This window comes from Ursus maritimus, unplaced genomic scaffold (assembly GCF_017311325.1).
Source record: "Ursus maritimus isolate PB19 unplaced genomic scaffold, ASM1731132v1 scaffold_20, whole genome shotgun sequence".
Classification (NCBI taxonomy): Eukaryota; Metazoa; Chordata; class Mammalia; order Carnivora; family Ursidae; genus Ursus; species Ursus maritimus.
The window spans coordinates 21,051,222-21,075,665 of record NW_024424453.1 but is presented as its reverse complement, the minus strand read 5'-3'; the positions used below and the strand labels follow the sequence as shown (position 1 = coordinate 21,075,665).

Sequence of the window (24,444 nt, the reverse complement as noted above, 5' to 3'; positions counted from 1 at the left end):
AGTGCTTCAGAGTGTAGGATTTGGAGTCAGACTATTGGAGAGGTAAAACCTATTTACGTGATAGAGTTATGAGGATTAAAGGAGATATCGACGTAAACCACTTGTAATATTGGCTTGGGATATTAGGCACTTAGTAAGCATTTCGTGATCAGTAGAATTACTGATCTTCTATCTAGGAACTCAGTGAAACACGGCTAAGACTCCTATAACTAGGAATCAGTGACTGCATAAAGCATTGGAAAATTCTAAAGGCAACCATTTTCCAAGTTGAAGTTTAACAGGGATGACCCTTTTATGAGAGCTGTTTGCAAGCATGTCCTCCAGTGAACTTTGGTTACTATTAGGGTAAAACTGTTTTGCAGGCCTCCTTTTATGTAAAAACTGTAAGGATTGCTGGCCCAGGATGTGGTTGTTGCTGAAGAGTCTCAGAGAGGTTGGAATTTCCTTATCAACTCACAGCCGCAGCAGCGGCAGTTTCTCAAAATGACCTGCCCATCCCTCCACTCCCCTCACCCCTTCTGCAGATGAGTGACCTGATCTACGGAGTTACAGAGACCACAGACCTGATAGCCCCATGGAGAGAAGACAGAGTGAACTGGACGGCAACCCCCTAAGGTTCAGGTCCTGAGAGGCCTGATTGTACTTCCAGGACTGGATTCTGTTAAGATTGCCCCCATTTCTTGCAACAAATTTCCTTTCCTTAAGCTAGCTTGAGTGGATTCTGGTTGTCTTAGTTTTAAATCTTTTTTTTTTTTTTTTTTTAAGATTTTATGTATTTACTTGAGAGACAGAGAGAACACAAGCAGGGGGAAGGGGCAGAGGGAGAAGCAGACTCTCCGCTGTGCAGGGAGCCTGACAGGGGGCTCGATCCTGGGACTCTGGGATCATGACTTGAGCTGAAGGCAGATGCTTAACCGACTGAGGCACCCAGGTGCCCTGGTTTGTTTTGATGCTCACGTCAAAAAAATTGGCACCAAGATTGGAGAGAAGCCCCAAGGATGCTATAGAGTTGGGGTGAAGAGGGGGTGGTTACTATGTGAGGATCTGACAGTCTCTGGGGAAATGAAGTGGAAAAATAGCTAAGTCTCTACTGGTAAGCCTAGACCACAGGCCTCCTGCTGGATCAGAGGGCCAAATACTGTATCAGGATGTGATTGCTCCTTGGGATTTCGAGTGAAGTACAACATCAAAGGCAGTTTGAGGTTTATTGGGCAGAACTGGAAGCAGAGAGAGTAGGAAGAAATTTTCTTCCCTCCTTAACCCTTCTTTCCAACTCCTTCCCACCCATATCATTGGGAGATTCTGGTAAAATAATGTATCAGAGTTACATTGTGAGACATGGCTAATATTAGCAAGATGTTAAGTCTTGTAGACTCCCCGGTTGTATCAGTAGAAATTAGAGCCTCTTTCTATGCGCCTCTGTAAGAACCTTCCCCTGCATGGTAGAAAAGATAGCGAGGATTGTGACAGGGAGAGCTGAGTATCCCCGATGCCCAAGTGAAGCACAAGGACTCTACGAACTAGTACTGGAGTGACTCCGTGGGAAAAGCGCAGAGGTATCTGGCACCATCCAGAGGACTCTGTGTTTGGGGCCCAGTTAACAGATTTTCACATACACAGGCCAAATCCTTATTTACGAACATTTGTAATACACCTAGTATGTACCTAGCGCTTTATACATATTAACAACACGAAGAGTGTTTTCATCCTTTAGAAGATGAAGAAACGGAGGCTTTGGCTTTACATAACTTGGCAATGCTAATATGATAACTTATTTATAACTAGTAATAAGTAGAGTAAGGTTCTCAACAGTGGCCATCTGAATCTACAATCGTCAGACTTTTTCCACCAACCAATCTGTCTCAGTTTACTCTAAATGACATAGGTTCAAAATACAGATGTAAAAAGAGGGCTTAAGTGAATACTGTAATGTTTCTACTTTTGATATTAATGCAAATATACAAGAACAAGCAGCTTATGAAATCATTCTCAAGTGTTTAATTAAAATCCATATAGCATTTAACATGTATAGATGTTTAAACTCTTTCAGTGACTTATATTTTAAAATCCTTCTGCACAACATTTTGAGGCTAACTTCATGCTAGAGATCTACAAATGTACAACTTAACACAAAAATACATTCGGAGTCCATTCCAATGCAAGTTTAAAACACTTTAATTGCAGACAATGTAAAGATATTTTAAAAACAAAAACTACAAAATGAGCACATAAAAGTCTTCCCTTTTGAATTTTTAATAAAATACTGCTCTGTATAAGATCTAATGAAAAATTCCAGTTACTTATAAAATAGCTATGTGAGAAAAGAAATGAATTAAGGTATGTATGTATGTATGTATGAATTATACTGTTTAAATGAACAGAATGTTGAATATTTTGATGATACAGCACACTATTTATTACTCATATCTCAAAACAGAGGAAAACCCTCAAAGAAGCAACTGGGCGCAAGCAAAAGCAAACGTAAGAGACCTGAGGCAACAAAACAACAACAAAAACTAAACCCCAAAACAAAGGAAAAAGCCCCTTAGCAGTAAAGGGAAAGGAATAAGATAACTTAAAGCAAACTGTGGGCCAAATTCTCAGTCCTATTATTTCATGAGAAACAGTATGAGAATTTGGCTTCAAATTACTAAAACATCTGTATAAACTTAATTATTTGGCCTAGGCAATAGTATACCAATTGCTGAAATCAATAGCAATGGGTGTACTGCTGGAAAAAAAAATAATTTTTACAGGTTTAGCGATGTAAGACTATCTACTGGAAACCAGAGTCTCCACCACAAATTGCACTTGAGATGGCTGACTGCATTGATTGAGCAAGGCAGAATTGTTGGTTCACTGACATACACACAAACACAAAAGCAGCTATAGATTGCTGATATTCTCAATTACTAAAACTATTTTACACTATTTTTTTCCCCTCTCTCTAAAAAAAAAAAAAAAAAGATCAGTGATACCCGAGCTGTTAAGTCAGTATGGTAACAGGGAGACTTGCGCACGCCTGCGGACTCGGCGCTGGTCCGGTCTGTTCCAACACTGTCTCTTACTGCTCCCTGGCGGAAGATGGAGAGGTCTAACGGAAATACAAACCAGGTCAGTTTGAAAAATATTCATTTCTGGAATTTTAAGCTTTATCCTGACTAGGAAAGGAAGCTTCTGTGAAAAAGACTGTTCCACTGACAAAGCTTACAAAATATACATAAAGAACACTGCCAGTCTGAATACTACCACTATCTCTAGAAAAATGATAAAGGAACTTAAGTGATTAATTTTTTTTTTTAAAGTAGAGAATGCTTGTCACGGTTATATCTCTCCAATAAATTAATTCTCCTCTATAATAAAAACACAATTTGGAAGCAAGATGATCCTAAGAAAGAGAGCAAGCTTGAAAAGCGGGGAAATTGTACACTGTTGCTTTAAGAAAGATGCTCTGAACAATGAGACAAAGCACATTAGGCCTAACTTCAGTGGAGATCTGGACAGTTTTATCTACCTTAAAGTAAAAATTAGACAACCACTACAAAAATGTATGACTCATTAATACAGAACAGAGATTAAAAAGTGAGTGAATAAAAAAAATCCCTGCAACTTATCTGTCTCCTCAAGCTAGAAAGATAGAATATAGTCTGAAATGCAGTGATTGGATATCATTGGTTTCCTTCTTCCAACTCCTCCTTCACTGCTCCTCCCCTTAAATGAAGGTTCTCGATTAGTTTGGAAATATCAGTCTAAAACCAAAGCAAATACCTGATCGTAGGAAAGGAAAAACAACAAAAAAACCTGCATCAAGAGTTCATCTTTCCCACCAATAAAACAAAAACAAAAACAAAAACAAACCTTATCTTTTCAGTTTTAAAAGTACTCCTTATCCCTCTGAAAAGCAAGGGACATCTTAAATTGAAACCAAGGTACACACAGAGGCAAAATTAATGTTTCATGCAACTGACTCTCAGATGTTTAAGACTTTGCATGATATTTCAATCAATACATTTTGTCAAATTACAAAACGAGGTGATGGTCAGGTAGTGCAGGCAACTGTAACAAGGAAAAACGAGACTAGAAGAATCAATTTCAAAATTCGCTTAATGCACTCAAAAAAAAAAAAGAAATTACTGAATAAGAATATTTAGATTTAACTCCTTCGGTTATGTGGAAGCATGAAGCAATCTGGGGACTTCGCTCTTCTGGGCCCTATAGATACCACAGCTTTCACAGAAAGTTCACAGCAGATTCAACAGTTGAATGGGCATATATCTCAACTTTGAGCTGGTCTGAGTTTGCCCCATCCAAGAGGGAAAAATTGTAAGTTTCCCATTCTATCAACAAATCCAGTCTCCTCAAGATTATCATGAGATAAAAACAGTCTCTGTTTCTAGTGTCTGGCACAGGGAGGCACAAGTCCTGTTGATCTCCTATTGATCTCATGCCCACATTTGGAAGAGGTCTACAAAGGGAAAGGAATAGAGATGAAGGCTTGACCACTAATCTAGTCATTATCGAGCTCTTTCCTATTTTAATTTCTCTTCAGTCTTGAACTTTAGAATACTATGTGTTTTTTAAAAAGGGAGAAAGGAACAAAAAGAAAACACTTTTGCTGTCTATCCATGTAGAATTATCAGTTCACTTTGCTCCAACGCTGGGGAAATATCCTTATGGGTTCAGTGGCAATACGCTTGTTAAATTTATCTTGGAGTTTTCAGAAGATGGCACATGCTCCTTCCCTTGTACTCTAAAAAAATGTGGGTTGTGCACTGTTTTTAGAGGGGACACACAGCAGTGATAAGCGAGGCAATTCTCGAATGCTGGGGTTTGTACAAGTACATAAGTTGAAAAACATTACTCATTTTAAAGTAGTAAGAGGTTAATAGACCATTACTCTCACAATTTAACTTTTTTGTATTGTATTCTCATCATAGAGATTTCCTTTTAAAACAAATACAGAGTTTGTGAGACACTAAGGACAAACACTGAGAATTATTTGAGCCTCATTATTCAAGATTCCACTACAGATAAACATTCCCAACAAGGACATGCTGGGAACCAATGAACATCTGAATCTGGAAAATTAACAGAAAATAAAATCACAGAAACGCACATGACTATAATAAATGACAAATAATGAACATTTATCTCTTACACTAAAGGCACTACTAATATACAAATATCCCATTAACATTTAGAGAAGCTCTGAAATCAGCAGTTGGAGAAAGGAATCCATTTAGTTCAATACCAGCATTAAAAAAAAAAACAAATAGACTACTTTAAGACTCATGGCAGGGTTTTTAATGAGTTAAATGAAACTGGATATAATAATAAGCAGCTCCATACAAACATTATGGTTCCTACTTTTTAAAAAAGTATGATAACTTACTTCGTTAAAAAATATAAGCATATCACAAAAACTGAAGGATAAGTATATATGTGTGTGTTTGTGTGTGTGTGTATGTATGTATGTGTATATATAAAAACTCAGGTCCTGGTACCACTGAGAAATTTTCATAAACTCTAAAATAATTTCAACAGCCACAGCTTGAACAATACACACTCACACATGACATGCAAAGACAAAATGCCAGAGTCACTGAGCAGTTCAGCATAAAGCTAAAAATATGGAAACAGAATGAGACAGGCGTTTGTTATGTAAATAAAGTACATCACAAACCGATCGTGCCTGTATTATAGCACACCTCAGAACTTTTTAAAAAATTAGCATTTCATCAGTCTCAAGAAGCACTACACATGGACCAACAAAGAAGCTCTCATATATGTTTAAGCAGGTAAAAAGCTATACAAAAGAATAACACAATTTATTTCAACTAACAACATGATTAATATATTTTACTTTATTCTATTAGAAGATTAATTTGTAGTCGTTGTACCCTGTAGATTTTGAAACTTAATTTTATTAGAAATTTCTAATGCTGGTTCTTGAATAATCTAAAAAATTGTAATTACTTGCTCAAATCTAGATTGCTATTTATAGTTCTAAGCAGTTAAATGAAATACTCTGATCAGTATTCTAAAGTTGCTTTGGTACAAAATTTAGAATAAAGCAAAACGGGCAGCACCACCACAAGTGTGATCATTTCACAGCAGGTCTAAAGGACCCTCAGAGACAACAAAATGTAAGTTAAAATACTTAGATAAATAAGAGCCATTCTCCTGGCAAACCTGTCACATCATTAAAAAGAAATAAAATCCACACTCAGATTACACTTGAGGCCCAATTTTCATGCTCCATTTAATTTTCCCTCAATAGTGTAAAAATTTTTTTTATCATTATTGCACTACGATGTCTAATTCATAGTTCAGGTACTTCTATTGATGAGAGGCCAAGAGTAGAGTGGTACATTTTAATGCTTAGTCCACTGATACCATTTTAACACAAGGTTTAATTCAGTTTTTCTTTTTTACAGCTTTACTGAGGTATCATCAATGTAAAACAAACTGCACATGTTTAAGATGCACAATTTGATACAGCATGAAAAGTGCCTGACGACAAATTAAAAATCTTTCATTTGAAAAGAAAATTTTTAATCAAAACATATTATTTTAAAATAGCACATTCTAATTTTTTATGAGACACAGATATGGATTTCTAAAAAGGTGGGTGGAAAGGAAAGAAATTAATTTAATTCCAAGTACCAAATTTATTCAGAAGGTTTAGAAACGCCAAAATTGACGGCCAGTTTTCTTGATTTTCTTCTTGAAGAAGAGCTTGGTGTTGACTTGTGATGAGAAGACATACTATGGCCTTGGGAGGCAGCTTCAACTTGAAAAGAAGATGCAGGTTGAGTAATCTGAGAGGACTTTAAGGAAGCTGATGAACTCTCCTGTGGAATCACTTTGGTGACATTGGAAGACCCTGGCTGGCTAGTCTGAAGTGGGGTAGCTTGAGAACTCTGGGCCTCCTTACTTTCAAAGTTCTTTTTATTTGCAACCCTTTTTTTAGTAACCTTTAAGGAATAAAAGCATCATTAATTAACAATGTACACAGAAAAAACTAGTGTCATAAACCATGTTGCTAATATTTGTCAATCATGCCGACTTGTGACTTCCACTTATAATCTCCAAACCAGACTTCAGAAGTAAAAGGAAATTTAAAAATTCTCCATAACTTAAATATAAAAAAATTTATATTCCTGATTTTAAAATCACTTTATGCTAGAAAAGGATATTACTTGCTGTAATTATTATTACTTGTTGGAACACAAACTTAAGACAGCAGGGACCAGGTCAGACTGGTCACTGCTGGTCATAATATAGATTCTTTTTTAAAAAAATATTTTTATTTTTTATTTTATTTTTTTTGAAGTAATCTCTATATATTATGTGGGTCTTGAACTCATGACCCTGAGATCAAGAGTTGCATGCTCTACTGACTGAGCCAGCTAGGCACCCTGAGCACTGGTCATTAATACATATTCTTAGCACCCAGACCAGTACTGGGCTTCTGGTCGGCAGTCAATCAGTAATAATTTAAGTAAACAAATTTTTCTCAATAGTCCTTGAGCATTAAAAAATTAACTCTTAAAAATACAGTAATTCTCTTTTCAGGTCTCACCTGTAGAGGTATGAACTGATTGTGCACACCACCTGGCATTCCCCCAGCCATGGGCATGGTCCCAGAATATGAAGTATGATGAAATGGCTTCCCAGGAACTGGCACTGGTGGTCCCCATGGCATGGAGCCAAAGAGGTGAGATGATGAAGGCATTATATTAGCTGTTAAAAATCATGGACAATTTCTTTTTTAGTCAAATGGTATCATCAAGGCCCTGAAATGTAAGATCTCCTTCTGCTACCCTTTTTTGTTTTTTTTTTTCATTTTGGCAAAGGGCGTACACTTAACTTACGATTAATTTTGCTTACAACATTCTACCTCAGGAGCCCCCCTTAGGACCATGAACTATCTACATGAAGTCAGCTTGTCATTATGCTGTCTGGCTTACAAAGGCCAATAGTACCATATACTTATATGAGCTTTAGGAATATTTGTAATACTATTTAAAAAAATAATAAATAGATCATGAAACTGTTCCTTAGGGGAGAAAAGCCAGGGCACAAAGAGAGAAATCTTAAGGATCTCACCTGCCCCCAATGCTAAGTTGCTTCCATAGTGATCCCAGCCTACAAAAAAACCAAAAAAAGCTCAAGTCTTGAAATCTGATCACTTTCATATGACATGTAGAATCTTTCTTTTCCCTCTTCTAATATTTGAAATTAAAGGATTTAAGAAAATTGAAAGTACACTGAACTGTAGTTTCCAAAACTGATTTGTGTATCGCAATCACCTGGGGAGCTTGTGAAATACAGATTCCTGGGCAAGGCCCGAGGCCCACTAAACCATACTTGGAGGGGCCCAGGAATCTGTATTTTTTGAAGTACAGTTGACATAAAATATGAGTGTCAGGTGTACAACAGTGATTTGACATTTAGATACATTACAAAGTGCTCACCATTGTAAGTGTGGTTACTACCTGTCACCATACAAAGTTATTATAAAATATTATTGAATATATTCCCTCTGCTGTACTTTTCATTCTTGTGACTTGTTTATTTTATAACTGGAAGTTTGTACCTCTTAGTCCCTTCACCTGTTTGCCCATCCCCCCGCTCCCTTCTCCTCTGCCAACCACCAGTTTAATCTGTATTTATGAGTCTGTTTCTGTTTTGTTTTGTTTTTAGATTCCACATATAAATGAATCATACAGCATTTGTTTTTCTCTGTTTTACTTTGATGGACACTCAGGTTTCTTCCATAAGCATGTATACATCTTTCTGAATTAGTGTTTTTTTTTTTCTTTGGGTAAATACCCAAACTTGGAATTGCTGGATCATATGGTACTGCTATTCTTAATTTTTTGTGGAACCCAAGGAATCTGTATTGCTTTTGTTTGTTTGTTTGTTTTTAGAGGGGAGGGAGGGACAGAGGGATAGGGAAAGAGAATATTAAGCAGGCTCCATACCCAATGTGGAGCCTGATGTGGGGATCTATCTCACAACCCTGAGCTCATGACCTGGGCCGAAATCAAGAGTCGGATGTTTAACTGACTGAGCCACCCACGGGCCCCAAACTTGTCATTGTTTAATGTAGTAGTTTCCAAATGCTGCAACGGTAGTGACTGCATAAGAATCCACCTGTGGAGCTTGTTAACAATACAGATTCCTGGGGCACCTGATGGCTTGGTCAGTTGAGCTTCTGACTCTTGATTTCGGCTCAGGTCATGATCTCAGGGTTGTGAGATTGAGCCCCATGTTGGGCTCTGCCTTCAGCGTGGAGTCTGCTTGAGATTCCCTCTCCTTCTCTCTCTGCCTGTCCCCCTGCTGGTGCACATGCTCTCTCTCTCCCTCTCTTGAAAATAAATAAAATCTTAAAAAAAAAAATGACAAGTGGGACATCAGCATATTGCCACTGGAAGAGGCTATGTACCATGTTCAAAATTTCCTTTCAGAGAGAGAAAAAAGCAGCTAGACCTGTAAGATAGTATAGCTTAATAATTCAGCCACTTAAGACATTTTGGGATCAGGAGAAAAGAATCATAATGTATTTTAGTGTTTTGAATTACACATGTATAACACATCTAGGATGAAGACAACTTTAATATGAAAAATGCTAAAAATATTTAGAAAACCAGGCCTCAGTACTACTTCCTATAAGCAACTTTGGTGCCAGTCATAATGTTAAGAAGATCTATTTAAAAGATGCTATATTAATCTTATGCAAGGATCAGCTCCACAATTTCCCCCCAAAATCACTGTTCTAAATATAAAATACACTTTCTTCCATTTTTTTTCCACTGGGACTTTTAATACCATAAAATAGAAATCTACAAAATAACTTTAAATGTTAATCTGATGATTCAGTTTTTTCTCCTGATTAACACTGAAATCTCTTGGCTTTTACTTATATCATGTATTTGAACTGGACCACTGGAGAGCTATAACCTTAAAAATTTTTGGTAGGCAGGAATACAATATTATAAACATTATATAGTAATGAACATAAATGCAATAATTAACATGAAAAAGGTAAAAATATCAAGCTAAAATATCAATGTGGGAAAACAATTATCCCTTTTAGATAATACATTCTCATAACCTACACATACTAATTATACTGAAGATTTATATATGGTAACTTGCTCATTTTTGAAAGTGAAAAGGCTGTCAAATTAGATTTTGGAAGTCACAGTGAACTTAACTCCCTTGAGCTATATGAAAACATCAGATTTATTTAGTCATAAAAATTTTATGACTAAAGCATTGTTTATACAGGCAAAGAGATGCCAGTGCAGTACAGTAACAAAAGCATGGACTTTGGGATAACACCTGGGTTTGAATGCCAGTTTTGCTACTCAGGAACTTATGTCCTTAGACAAATTACATTTTCTTAAAAAGTCAAAGTAGTAAATACACATTGTAGTAAAAAGATTTTCAACATAATACAGCAGACTATCCCAGGTTTAACTGTTTTAGCTGTTTCTTTCCACCACTGTTCAATAATTTGCTTATACCTCTACTGATTTTTCAATGCAAAGCATTTTTAGGTCTACTGACTTCCTATTTAGATCAAAATTCGGGTAGATCAAAATCAAAATTATTATTATTTTTTAAAGATTTTATTTATTTGACAGAGAGAGAGAGACAGCCAGCGAGAGAGGGAACACAAGCAGGGGGAGTGGGAGAGGAAGAAGCAGGCTCTCAGCAGAGGAGCCTGATGTGGGGCTCGATCCCAGAATGCTGGGATCACGCCCGGAGCTGAAGGCAGACGCTTAACGACTGTGCCACCCAGGCGCCCCTCAAAATTATTTTATAACCACCCTTACACTAGCTCTGTCCTTCCAATATAAATATATCACAATATTTGTTTAAATACTAAGTGGGGTTTACAGTATGTGGTTGTGTAAATATTGTCATTGCAGAGCCAAGTGGTTACTCTGATTATGTTCTTCTTTTCTTGTAAAACTTTTTTTTACTCTTTTAAAAGTAATTATCTTTTTAAAACTTCTTAGTTTTCTATGTACTTATCCCTGATGTTTTTCCAAATGCTGCCCATTTATCAGATAACTATTTTACCTTCTAAGACCTCCCTCTGCTCTTCCAATTGGGACTAGTTACTTTCTAGACCTGCTGAGCAGCGGGCATGCTGGGACTTCCATTCACTGAGTAAGTATACTAGATCTCTTGTGGTATAGTCGTATGGTTTTTCTTTTATTTTTTTCTTTCCTTCTTTGCGTCTTCCTTTTTTCTTTCTCCTTTTCTTTCTCTCTCTCTTACAACTACTTTGTTTATAATCCCTCTAGCTTCTTAAGAAAGGGTGGATAAGAAGTAGACTTGCATGTCTAAAAATGTCTTTATTCTACCTTGCACTAGCTTCATAGTTTGGCTATACAAAGAAATCTAAGATAAAATTAATTCTGCCTCAGATTTTTAATGTAGTCAATGCTCAAATGCTTCCCAGTTCTCTTCAGACATCCTCTTTATCACTGGTATTCTCAATTTCAAGGCAGTCTCTATCTCTTTTCATTCATTGTGCTAAGCATTTGGTGGCCCTTTCAATTTAGAGTTGCATATCCTTTAGTCCAGGAAACATTTTTTATCTTATTTCTTTGATACTTTCTTCCTTTCCATTTGTCTCTGGTTTATTGTTCTGGAACTCCAATTAGATGGGTACTGGATCTGTGTACTCTTCCTCTAAATCTCCCTTCTTTCTGATTTTCCACTGTTTATCTTGTTCTTCCTGAGATTTCTTTGGCTTTGCTAAGACTTTATCTATTGGAATTTAAATTTCAACTTAACAATTTAGTTATTATTCTCCAATTATTCTTCCCCCCACCTACATTCTTGTTCTCATGTTTTGGTTGCAGTACTGTTTTATTTCTCTAAGAATATTAACTATGGAGCTATCTTTGAAGTCTTATTTCCTATTTTCTTTATTTCTATGTCCCTTTCGTTTCTATTTTGGGCTTTCTCTTTTAATTGTAGAGATTTTCCCAAAATGTTCACGATCTTTCAGAGTCTAGTATCTATTCATATTAAAGAGCAGGGTACTAAAACTGTGATTAGAAGCAGCGTTTGTATTAAGGGGCTAGATGACTTGAGGGCTTCTCTCTAGAATAGTCCTGGAGAGATCCACTTCTTACTTGGCAGTGAGCCAGACTTTTGGTTGGAATATCTTCCAAAAGTCACCAGGTCTTTTCTTTAGAGTTCAATGAATTTCTGAAAGAACCATCTTCCCACTTCCTATGTGAGCTATGGCTGGCTACAAACTGGGAATAGGATGGGGAAAAGGAACTTTACCTTAATAGCAGTTTTCAGCCTTATATCTCCACTCTGCGCCTGGTGTCCCCATATCTAGGGAGCCCTCTGGAGAACATACCTCCATCCAGTGCTTTGCATGAAGAGGCAACTGCCTGGCTGTGTGGGGGAGGGAGCTGAGGAGGAGTCCCATTCCACCACATATTGACTTTGAAACAATCTTCCTCTTCTCAGCCCATGCCTCACTGGAAGCTCTGATAGCTTCTGACACTGCCAAGTTCTGTATCTCTTGGGATTTGTGAGGGATGAGCTGCTCATCAACTCATCTGCATATCTTCTACAGATACTTTAGTTTGTAACTTACCCCTGCTCTGCTAAATTAGTTACTACTCCTTCAATTGCTTTTCTCATCATGAACTCTTTCCAAATTTCTAATCTGCTGGTATTTCTTCTTTTGCCTCTGTCCTTGTAGGTTTACACTTTTAAAATCACTTATTGTTCAGTTTCATGTAGTTTGGACAAAGAGGAGAGATAACTTGTTTAATCAGCATTATTAAATTTTCTAATGCTTGTAGTGAAGATAAATATGTAGAGCTCCTAGAATAATACCTGGCACACAGTAGGCTAAGGAACTTTTTAAACTAGAAATGAACAAATGATTGGTTTTAAAATGATAATGATTAGGATATAAAGAAGCTAACTGCTATTAGGAAAAAGAGGTAATAAAAGACATGTTTAATGAGCTAAAGATTTAGAATCATAAAACTACACAATGGTAGTCTCAAAGAAATCCTGGACACAGTCTAGCATAAATAAGAAAATGGAGTTCCAAAGAAGTTACGTGATTTTCTCAAAGTCGGTTAATAAAAGAGCCTGGACAAAATCCATCCTGATTCCACAGTGAGATTCATTCCCTCAGAACATTAGGAAGACCCCAAATGGCTACAGGAAGCAGGAGCTACCACTTGATAACTCAGGATCTACATTTGAAGGAGGAAGACAGTTATGAGAGAATATTAAGAGATACACAGGAAGCTTCAAAACTCCTTCATTCCTCATCTCCTTCATCATCAAGGGCAGTTTCTTTCATAGCCACAGCTTCAAAGACTTACCTGTTTTTTATTCCTTCTACCTCTGTTTTCTCTCCCCTTTCCCCACCTGTATTTTGATGTCTGATTTAAACCCAAATTCATCTGTTGGCAGCTACTGGGAAATAAGGGGCTGCCCAGAACAAAGAACAGTCCTACTTTAGCCACACTAGAGGTTGTAGAAGGGGAATGATATTTCTAGATGAATCTGTAGGCTCTGGTTTCAGACTTACTTCTCCCAATTCCTTCTTACATTCCCTAGACATTTAAATAAATTTTTTTGTTTCCTCAAAATAATGCTTCTTAAAATAACTTTCTAAAAACAACACCTCAGTAACAAATATTTATTATTTTTTAAAGGTTTTATTTATTTATTTGAGATAGAGTAAGTGAGAGAGCATGAGGCGGGGGGCAGAGGGAGAGGGAGAAGCAGACTCCCCGCTGAGCAAGGAGCCTGATGAGGACTTGAACCCAGAACTCCGGGATCATGACCTGAGCCAAAGGCAGACACTTAACCGACTGAGCCACCCAAGCGCCCCAATAACAAATATTTAGAAGAGCCAAATACCTTACCAGTAGGTTGAGGAAAAACTGGAGGAATGGTTCCGGGTGGTACAGCAGGAGGGTAATTTGGAAATATTGGTGGAGGCAAAGGGAAATTCACTCCTAAGGAGCCCTATGGAAGTATTTAAAAGTTAGAAAACTATGCAACAAAAACATCAACAAAGATTAATTAAAAGTTTAGTAGAAAAGTCACGATCATTTCTTACCAATTGTTGTAAAGCAAAAAGTGCAGCTTTTTCCTTAGCTTCATTTTCAGAATGGCACTGTGGCCCATGTACCAGTAAGCCATTAGATAATTTTACCTGGCAAACTGTCATTGTCTAAAAAACAGAATATGAATGTCTATGAAGTTATCTGTCTAGGACATTGACCTCCTCCCCACAAGCTAAACAAGCAGAATAATTTCATGTGATGTTCTTTTAAAAAAAATTCAAAAATTCAAAAGGGCAATCAATTTAGTTTTGGGCTGCTCTGCAAAAACTTTAGAATTGTTTCCTTATCTTGCAATGTTTATTAAAAAAAAAATGCTCTTTAAGCTAGAAAGGTCAAGAATCCTAATGCGAATGAAAGCCAACAAAATTTTTTCTTTATACCAAGGGTTGGGAAACTAGCTCCTCTTGCTTGTTTTTGTAAATAAGGTTTTTTTGTTTTTGTTTTTTTGCAATACAGCCATGTCCATTCTTTCATGTATTGCCTATGTCTGTTTTCACACTATAACAGCCCAGCTGAATAGAGACCACAAAGCCTAAAATATTTACTATCTGGCCCTTAAAAAAATTTGCTGACTCCTGCTTTACAACGTCCTCCGAATAGCAGATATTTCATTACTATGAATTAACTGCCAAAATCTAAAAGACTTAGTGGTAATGACCAATTTTATGCTCATTTAAGTTATAACTATTATACATTTTTTTCTTTTACAGAAAAATTTTTTAAAAAAAATTCTACTTTTTAAAAAAGTCATTTTTATGTAATAATATTAGTTTAAGATTGCTTTCTGTTTTAGGTGAGAATGTTATCAAGAACTTGGCTATAAAGAGGATAAAGCAACCTTTCCTGGAGTCAGTGGTTCTCAAGGTGCAGTCTGGGGAACCTGGGGGTCCCTGAAACTCTTTCAGGAGGTCCTTGAGGTCGAAACTATTTTCATAATAATATTAAGGTGCTATTTGCCTTTTCCACTCTTGGTTTCTCACAAGTATAACAAGGACAGAAAATTCACTGATATAGCTTTAGATTGTAACTAACTTCTAAGAAAATACCACATTTAAATGTGTATCAAAAAATATCCATTATCTGAAAAGGTTATTAAAATTCTCTCCCTTTCTCTATCAATTTGTCTGGGGCCAGATTTTCTTCAGGTATTCCAACCAAAACATATCACAAGAAATTGATATTAAGAAGCAGATACAAGGGGCGCCTGGGTGGCACAGTCGTTAAGCGTCTGCCTTCAGCTCAGAGCGTGATCCCAGCGTTCTGGGATCGAGCCCCACATCAGGCTTCTCTGCTAGGAGCCTGCTTCTTCCTCTCCTACTCCCCCTGCTTGTGTTCCCTCTCTCGCTGGCTGTCTCTCTCTGTTAAATAAGTAAAATCTTAAAAAAAAAAAAAAAAAAGAAGCAGATACGAGAATCTAGCTTCTTCCGTTAAGCTAGGGATGGAAAAGATTTGCAAAAATGTAAAGCAGTGCCCACTAAATTTTTGAAAAGTTATTTTTAATTAATGTTTTTAATATTTTTCAGTTTCAATTTCTAATAGAGTTAATAAGGACATAACACAAGTGAACAAAAATTTTGGGGGGTCCTCAAAAAAAAAAGGTGGGAGTTTATGAGGCCAAAAGTTTGAAAACTGCTGCTGTAGACGAAGATCCCTAGCTTTATCAATCTGTCCAGGCTATGTGCTGCCCACGTTCCTCTCTGTCAGCATCTCTGTGGGCTCTGGCATAAATGTGAGTGAGCCATAGTGGAAGTATAAATCTATGCTGCACATAAAGTAAAAAAAAAAAAAAAAAGAAAAAAAATCCCAGCTACATTATATTATTTTTGCCAAAGATTTTCAGTCAATTTATTTAAGTTCAGTGTTAAAGAAGTTATATAAATGGAACAGTAGTATACTATACCTGTGGTGTTCGAAGAAAGGAGAAATCTGGTTGTGGCATTCCAACAAGCGAACAAATTCGAGAAAGTTCAGTTACTGGTGTCGACACAGGAGGCATATGGCTGGAAGCAGGCCAACACACATGGTCCATAGACTGAACATTATGGTATTCGTTAGTACTGTGAGGCTTATTCATATAAGATGCTACCAAAAACCAGAAAAGGATATATATATATATTAAATTATATCTTGAACTATGCAATTATTATAGGCTTTTATAGATAGCAAACAGATAATTGTTAAAAGGTAAAAAAAGGAATCTCTCATGAAGCAAATATAGGAACTATTTAGTATTGCCTAAAATTACCAAGAATTCAATAGAGAATTTTAGATGATTCTAACTGATTAATGATACATGACTGAGATAAAGATTTTAAAATATGGTAAGTAGCTGACTACCAGAAACTGACATCTTAAGAGATCAATGACTCTATAGTTATGAATGAGCAAAGCACAATTTTGAACAAGCAGTTTTCTTGAGCTGATTTACAATTCATTCTTAAGTTTTGAGGCTTTGGATTCAGTCTTACTTTTCAAAATTCCATCTTACATTCTGAGACACATGGATAAACGGTTTTGTAGCTCCCCAATGATGCTGCTTAAAAGTTTTTCTAAGAGTAACCCTTTTAAAAAGTGCTTTTATAGAAGATGATTAAAGCATTCTAAAAGTTCACTTTCTTAATGATCAATAAACTGGCTAATAGAACAAGAACATATCCCAATGAAGAATGAAACTAAATCTCTTTTTTTTTTTTTTAAAGATTTTATTTTATTTATGTGACAGAGACAGCCAGCGAGAGAGGGAACACAGCAGGGGAGTGGGAGAGGAAGAAGCAGGCTCCCAGCGAAGGAGCCTGATGTGGGGCTCGATCCCATAACGCTGGGATCACGCCCTGAGCCGAAGGCAGACGCTTAACGACTGTGCCACCCAGGCGCCCCTGAAACTAAACCTCTTATTATTATAGACTAAAAAAAGGTTAAGTGGCTTGCCCGAAGTCACAGAACTTGTTAGCTCTGTAATTTAGGCTGGATTGTGAGCTGTTGACTCTAAGAGATATGATATTCTTCACTATCCTGACATAAAGTTACTTGTTTTTGACAGTGAACCATCTTTTTCCAGTTTTGTTTTAAAATTTGTTTTGTTCTATTTTAAGAGCATGTCTGTCACCATGATAGTTTCCTCATAGTTATTGGAATTTTAAATTCATTATTTATTCTAATATTCACTAAAATAGAAAATAAACGAAGCTAGGCTCTGATTTTGTTCCAGGTTTTGATCCTTAATAAATTCAGATCTGTTTATTTCAAAAATATTTTTTTACTTCTAGAAACTTCTGTCCCCACTTACTTTTATATTAGTCATTCTTCCTAGGAGGCTATTGCAGATAATTTACACAGGCAAATAGTAAAGTAAAAGGGGCACAGACAGTAGGAGCAATGATGGGTGTGTATTAAATCTGCCTATGTGCCAGATGGTATGCTATAGGCTTCACAGTTTTAAGATGAGTACCTACTTTCCAATGTCTACCTTAATTAATTTTTTTTTTTTTAAGAGAGGGAGAGAGAAAGGGGGGGTGGGGCAGAGGGTAAGGGAGAGAGAGAATCCCAAGCAGGGTCCATGCCCAGCAGGGAGCCTGATGCAGGGCTTGATCCCACAACCTTGAGATCATGACATGAGCCAAAATCAAGAGTTGGACGCTTAACCGACTGAGCCACTCAGGTGCCCCTCCATTAATTATTTTTAACTGATTTATAGCTTTTTCTATTTTTATGTTGGTCGTCAAGCTATTTTAATAATACTAATATCAACTATTGGTACCTATAATATGCCAGACACAGTGCTAACTGCTTTAATCATATCATATAATTATCACAAGTCATTTGTAATGTTATTCTCATTTTGTAAATACAAAAAAAAATCTTAAAATCTTAGTAAAGTTAAATAATGTACTTAAGTTACATAATTGTTTTTAAATTACTGAGGGAAAAAAAGCTAGAATGTGAAAACTTGTACTGCAGAATGAGTATCTGCAAGAGCTCAATTTAAGTATCACAAGACAGTAGGGACTACAGATCTATTGGTTACATAGTTATATTATTATTAAATGACACAAGCATAAAAATTATACTCTTATTTGTTACTCTTAATTATACTTTTAAAAATATAAGTGGTTTTATCTTCAAAAAGCACATGACAAAAAAACCCTAAATGAACCGAAGTTTTGAAATGATATTGGTTATTAGTAATAGTACTTAGTTTACGTACTTAATTTCTTATTTTGTTTAGGCTGGGAGGAAGGTCCATATTCATCTCTTCTATTAGAGGAAACGGTGCCTTCATTACCAAACTGCTTCATTTCATTTTTATGGTCCACAGTATCAGAGCCATCAATTTTTAGTATTTCTTTAAGCATCCGAGTTCCCTTCTGTTTTGAAAATGATTGGTACAGAGATGGGGGTAGGTGGAGAAAAGTTAACATTAGACTAACAGAGCTTATTAACCCTTCTTTTAATGAGTTTCATTTTTAAAAATTAAGATGGAAACTACATTCAGATAGGGAGTTAAGCAAAATCAACAGTCTAAGAGTTGAAAAAAAAAATACCCACATATCCTGCCACAGAAACAATACTCAATCCTTCTGCTTAACCTGACCAAATTGCCTGGTAGCAATGTTTGAAAAGCAAGGGAGCTATACGGTTTAAAGCAGAAACCAAACAGATAGCTAAATTGCCTAGGGCAGCCTGGTTTTCCTCACAAAATGGTAATAATGATGGAACACATCAGTACACAGGAGATAAAACTGATTTAACAGCTGCACGGGGTATGTATAGGCCACAACAGTGAAATTACTACAGTACAAAAGCTCCTACAAATACGAACCAGAGCAAATGACTGGGGCGACAAAAGTTCTTCACTTGGAGGCTCTTCATGATGAGATGACTGTACATCATTTTCTTTGGAGATATTCAAGGATGCTAAAAAGTTCTCAATTCCAGGGTTAGGCTAAAAGAATAAATATTTTGTGCATGAAGATGAAAATATAATGACATGGAAAAAGCTAAGAATTTTAGGTACAAAAATGATCATTTAACTTTCACTCAATCATCTTCCCAGGTGCTAAAGTTCGGGAAGAGAAATTTGAATAAATGCTCTTTTACCTTATCAATAGCATTTGGGTAACCAGTCACAACCTTTTGGTTTTCTGAGACTTCTGCACTTTCATTTCTCTTCAATAGCTTAATATTACATTTGGCAGGCCCTCCAAACGTCTATAAAAGAGTAAGAATGAGCTTTTTGTGCAAATAAAATAGCTGTTACTTAATAGTGTTCTAAATAAATTGTTGCCAATATTTTATATGCCATTTTCTTTTATATCATATGGGGGGGACCTGTAACTTGGATGAGGAAAAAACTTAGATCTTTATCTTCATTAACTTCTAAATGAATTTAGAAGTTTTCCTTCAATTATGAATGTAGGCAATAGGGGTGATTCTAATTGTATTTCAAGATACTTAAGTTTCTTTCAAATCTTATGTCTTTTATTTTAGCAATAAAAACATTATTCTGAGAAAGAATCCATAAAAAAGTTTATAAATCCCTTCTCTAGAATAAAGGAAATTATAGCTAAGAGTTTCAGAAGGAGGGGGCCTTAGAAGTCAACCATTCACTGGTATCTGAACATTAATGGGTTCCATTTACTGAGAACCTGTTATATGCTAAATATTCTGCTAAGATGTCTTTTATAAATTTGATACATTACTAGCTTATAAGAGATCCAATTTTTAAAAACTTTGTATTAAAATAATATGCATATAGAAAGTACATATACCATAAATGTACAAGAATGTTTTTAGAGTAAAAATTTCTTATTCTTTGATTGTAAAATGTGTATATTCTCCTTATCAATCAGCAGAGACTATGATAAAGTAAAACATAAATGATCTCAGCTTCCTCTTACCAAGCTACTCCACAGAATTAATCACTAACTTCGCTATGTTTTTTTTTTTTTTTAAAGATTTTATTTATTTATTTGACAGAGATAGAGACCAGCGAGAGAGGGAACACAAGCAGGGGGAGTGGGAGAAGAAGCAGGCTCATAGCGGCAGAGCCTGATGTGGGGCTTGATCCCACAACGCCGGGATCACGCCCTGAGCCGAAGGCAGACACTTAACCGCTGTGCCACCCGGGTGCCCCTAACTTCGCTATGTTGATTCTAAAGGATTCACTGAATACATACACATATTTCCACATATTTAGACATACATTCATGTATGTAGTATGTTTGTATGTATGTGGATATGTATGTATATATAGACTACATATATGGAGTGAGACAAGCGTCTATTTTTACTCCATTTTAAAGATGAAGATAGTTGAGGCTGTGAGAGGTACAGTGAATTGCTCACTATTAAATATATATGTATGTATATATGTGTGTGTGTATCTATATCTATATATCTATATCTATCTATATCTATATCTGTATCTATATATATCTAGTCCCAAATTGTGACTCTAGTTGTGTAACCTCCCATCCAAGTGACAGGTAGTTGCTATACTTCGACAACCTTCTTGTCACACACCTTATCGATTTGGGCTGCAGAATTCTGATGCCACAGAGCTACCAATTGTAACGAAAAATTGGCTACTAGAAATCTGGTTTAAGAAAGCTTACCTGCTTATTTGACATTTTTTGTAACCGATTCTCAGTTTTAGGACTCTTACACTCTTCTTTAACTAGAAACAAGAAAACAGGAATTTTGGTAAGTGAAAAATATTGCTACAAACCAGTTAAATTTACCAAATATTTGCCACAGCAAGGCACTGTGTTGCTGTGTTGAAAATTCACAGAATTCTAAGAAGACAAAGGCCCTCATCTTGAAAAACTTGTAGAGGAGCAGGAGAAGAGATACTCACAGATAACAATAAGGGAAAAGGAAAGGTGACATGTAATTGAGTCTCCAAGTATGTAAGTTTGCAAAGGGCAGAGTAGGAGGCTAAGCATTCCAGGCAAAGGAAATAACAGGAGAAAAGAAATGGAAGCAAAAAACAAGGAATGTATTTATGGAACTCTTAAACAGAATAGTTCTGATGAAGGTCAAGGAGTATAATGGAGCTACTCTGGTAGGCAATGTGCAACCAATCACAGAAAGGTTTTGAGCAAGTAGTGATCTGATCAGAATTGTGGTTTAGGGAGATTAATATATGACAGTGGCTTATTGAATAGATGGGAGAGTAAGAGAAAAACTAGGAAGCTATTTTAGTATTCCTGTTAAGGGGAAATTGGGAAAATGGTAGGAAAAATGAAAAGGATAAATTAGAAGAGGAAGGAAGAGGGGTGCCTGGGTGGCTCACTCGGTTAAACGTCCTGGGATCGAGCCCTGCATTGGGCTCCCTGCTCAGTGGGGAGCCTGCTTCTCCCTCACCTTCTCCCCCTGCTTGTGCTCGCTCTGTCAAATAAATAAATAAAATCTTAAAAAAAAAAAAAAAGAAGAAGAGGAGGAAGGAAGAAAGGAGAAAAAGGAGGGAGAAGGAGCAAAGGAGGAAAGAGAGGATGAGAAAAGAAGCAGGGAGAAAGGATGGGAAGGAGGGAAGTGATGGGATGAAGAGAGAAGGGAAGAAATGAACAAAGGTAGGAAGACAGGCAACAGAAGAGGGGAAATAAAGAGGGGAGGGGAGGAGAGGAGAGGGAGGTGAGGAAGAAAAGGAAGGAAGTAATCTCACAAAACGGAGGAAACGAAAAAGCAAGTTAACATGTATTGACATTAAGCCTTTGTCGAGACATACACACAACAAAACTAACTGGAATTCCAAATAATGTAGTTTACATACATTCAGGTAAATGATAATTTGAAGAAAAATCACAACACATTTCAAGTAAATATAAAAATTTTAAGCTGTATTTATCAGATTTACAGGGACATGACATTAATCTATAGTTAACTTAAAATGTAAAAGAAACAATTATCAAACTGAGCCAAAGTTATGAAACCACAAGTTTTTTTGGAAAATAGCTTTTTTAGAAAAATATTTAAAAAGACCATTCTTGGGGCGCCTGGCTGGCTCAGTCAGTTGAGCATCTGACTCTTGTTTTCGGCTCAGGTCATGATCTTGTGGTTGTGGGATCATGGGATCAAGCCCTGCATCGGACAGACAGGCTCCGTGCTCAGTGGAGAGTCTGCTTCTCTCCCTCTGTCCCTTCCCCCACTCATGTTCTCTCTCTCTCTAATAAATTAATTAAAAAAAAGACCATTCTTATACCATATGTGACATACATATACATAAAATACATGCATGTATAAAATATAATAAATCAGACTCAGGACTCTGCACGTGATATTTCCTCTGTTGGAAAGCTCTTCAGCGGATGTTCTGCATAGCCTATCCCATTCCACTCCCATTCCGCTTCATGTCCTCAGAGAGGCAGTCCTTGACCACTCTATAAAATACCATCCCAACCTATACTTTTAATCTGCCTTATTTTTCATCATAGCACTTAACCATTGCTACATATTATGGAATTTATTGAATTGTTTTGTGGGTTTTTTTTTTTTTTTTTTTTTTTTTTTTGCCTGTTACCAGTTTCCACCTTAGACTGTAAATTCCATTACGCTGGAAAACCTGTCTGGTTCATGCTTATATCCCTAGCACCTAAAACACTACCTTGTACATATAGCTCAATAAATAGCTGAATAAATAAATGAATAACAAATTAGTCATATTTTGAACATAAAGAGCAATCTGCATCAATTTGGAAATATTTTGATCAAGGAAAGAGAAAAACTAACTGTAAGATGAAGATTCTCATCTCTCTATCTGCATTCCCTACTGTGCCTGAAACAGTAAACACTACTGAAGGACTGAGATAAGTAAAAATATATAAATTATGTAAGAGAATATTAACAAAATATACATATTTTTAATAAAAAATTGAAATATAGGTTAGAGTAATTTAATAGGCAAGGTTTACACACAAAAAAGTAACTGAATTACACTGAATAAAATTTATCTCAAAAAGTAGTGAGGGGACATCAGCAAAAATGTCAGAGTAAGGACCTTTAAAAATTCTGTCCTCCACAAAAGCAACAAGAAAATGGGCATAAATTACCCAAATCCAAATTTTTAGAGTTATGGAAATTAATCAAAGGCACGTAGCAATCTGCAGGGTATTTATTCAAGAAAAAAGACCAACTCTCCCAACAGTGAGCTTTATGGCTTAACTTGCCCTAGTCTTAATCGCTACTCTAGAACTCTAAGTAGCTTTGAAAAACAGCAGCCAGCATTTTTTTTTGGTGAAAACCAATAACCTGGCTGCCACCAGAGAGATCAGAATGAGGCTGAGTTCTTCCAAAATGTTATTCCCCACATTCTGTAAGGTCAGTATTACCATGATATCACAATCAAAGATATCACAAGAAAAGAAAATGACAAATCTTCTCTATAAATATAAATGCTAAAATAAAATCCTCAACAAAATACTAGCAAATCAAATCCTGTAGCATATAAAAAAGATTAAACACCAAGACCTGGTGGGATTTATTCCAAGAATGCAAGGTTGGTTCAACATATAAAAAACAGTCAACAGAATCTACCATATTAATTAAGCACAGAAATAGCCAAGAGAGGCAAAATCAACAATCTAAGAATAGAAAGGAACTTCCTCATCTTATTAATAAAGGGCATTTGCCAAAACCCACAGCTAACATTACACTTAATGCTGACAGATTGAAAGCTTACCCCTAAGATCAAGACAAGATAAGGGTGTTCACTCTTACTACTTCTATTCAACATTGTATTGGTGGTTTTAGCTACAGCAATTAGGCAAAAAACAAAAACAAAAACAAGAAATTATATAAAAAGAAGTAACACTATCTCTATTTGCCAAAGCCACAAAAAATTAGGGCTAATAAACAAGTTCAGCAAGGTAGCAGGATACAAGATCAATATACAAAAGTCAGCTTTATCTCTATAAACAGCACTGAACAATCCACCCCCAATCATCAATTAAGAAACAGTTCCACTGACAATAGGGGTATCTGGGAAGCTCAGTGAGTTAAGAGTCTGACCCTTGGTTTTGGCTCAGGTCATGATCTCAGGGTCATGGGATTAAGCCCCTCACTGGGCTCCATGCTCAGTGCAGAGTCTGCTAGAGATTCTCTCCTTCTTCCTCCCTTCTGCTCCCCTCCCCCCACTCTTTCTCTAAAAAAATAAAATCTTGGGGGAAAAAAAAAGGAAACAGTTCCACTGACAATGAGTAGCATTAAAAATAACAAGATATTAGGAATAATTTTTTTAAAAGATGTAAGACCTGTACATTGAAAACTACAAGACATCATTGAAGGAAATTAAAGAAGAGTT

At 36.2% G+C, this 24,444-nt stretch overlaps 1 protein-coding gene across 5 annotated transcripts in view; it reads right to left on the bottom strand.

The window, feature by feature from the left end:
• Nucleotides 1-1,975: 1,975 nt before the first annotated feature.
• The window catches only part of XRN1 (5'-3' exoribonuclease 1), a 107,131-nt gene continuing 84,662 nt past the window's right edge, over nucleotides 1,976-24,444 (bottom strand). For 2 of the 5 annotated variants that reach the window (XM_008707732.2, XM_040636716.1), the window contains 10 exons: nucleotides 20,762-20,823; nucleotides 19,245-19,355; nucleotides 18,967-19,089; nucleotides 18,352-18,511; nucleotides 16,048-16,229; nucleotides 14,141-14,254; nucleotides 13,944-14,046; nucleotides 8,113-8,151; nucleotides 7,586-7,746; nucleotides 1,976-6,977 (listed from right to left, as the gene is read on the bottom strand). In XM_008707732.2, the coding sequence (XP_008705954.2) occupies nucleotides 6,672-6,977; nucleotides 7,586-7,746; nucleotides 8,113-8,151; nucleotides 13,944-14,046; nucleotides 14,141-14,254; nucleotides 16,048-16,229; nucleotides 18,352-18,511; nucleotides 18,967-19,089; nucleotides 19,245-19,355; nucleotides 20,762-20,823 (1,361 nt within the window). In that variant the 3' untranslated portion in view covers nucleotides 1,976-6,671. The remainder of the gene's footprint in view (nucleotides 6,978-7,585; nucleotides 7,747-8,112; nucleotides 8,152-13,943; nucleotides 14,047-14,140; nucleotides 14,255-16,047; nucleotides 16,230-18,351; nucleotides 18,512-18,966; nucleotides 19,090-19,244; nucleotides 19,356-20,761; nucleotides 20,824-24,444) is intronic. The other 3 variants (XM_008707741.2, XM_040636715.1, XM_008707750.2) reach the window with 3 other exon arrangements.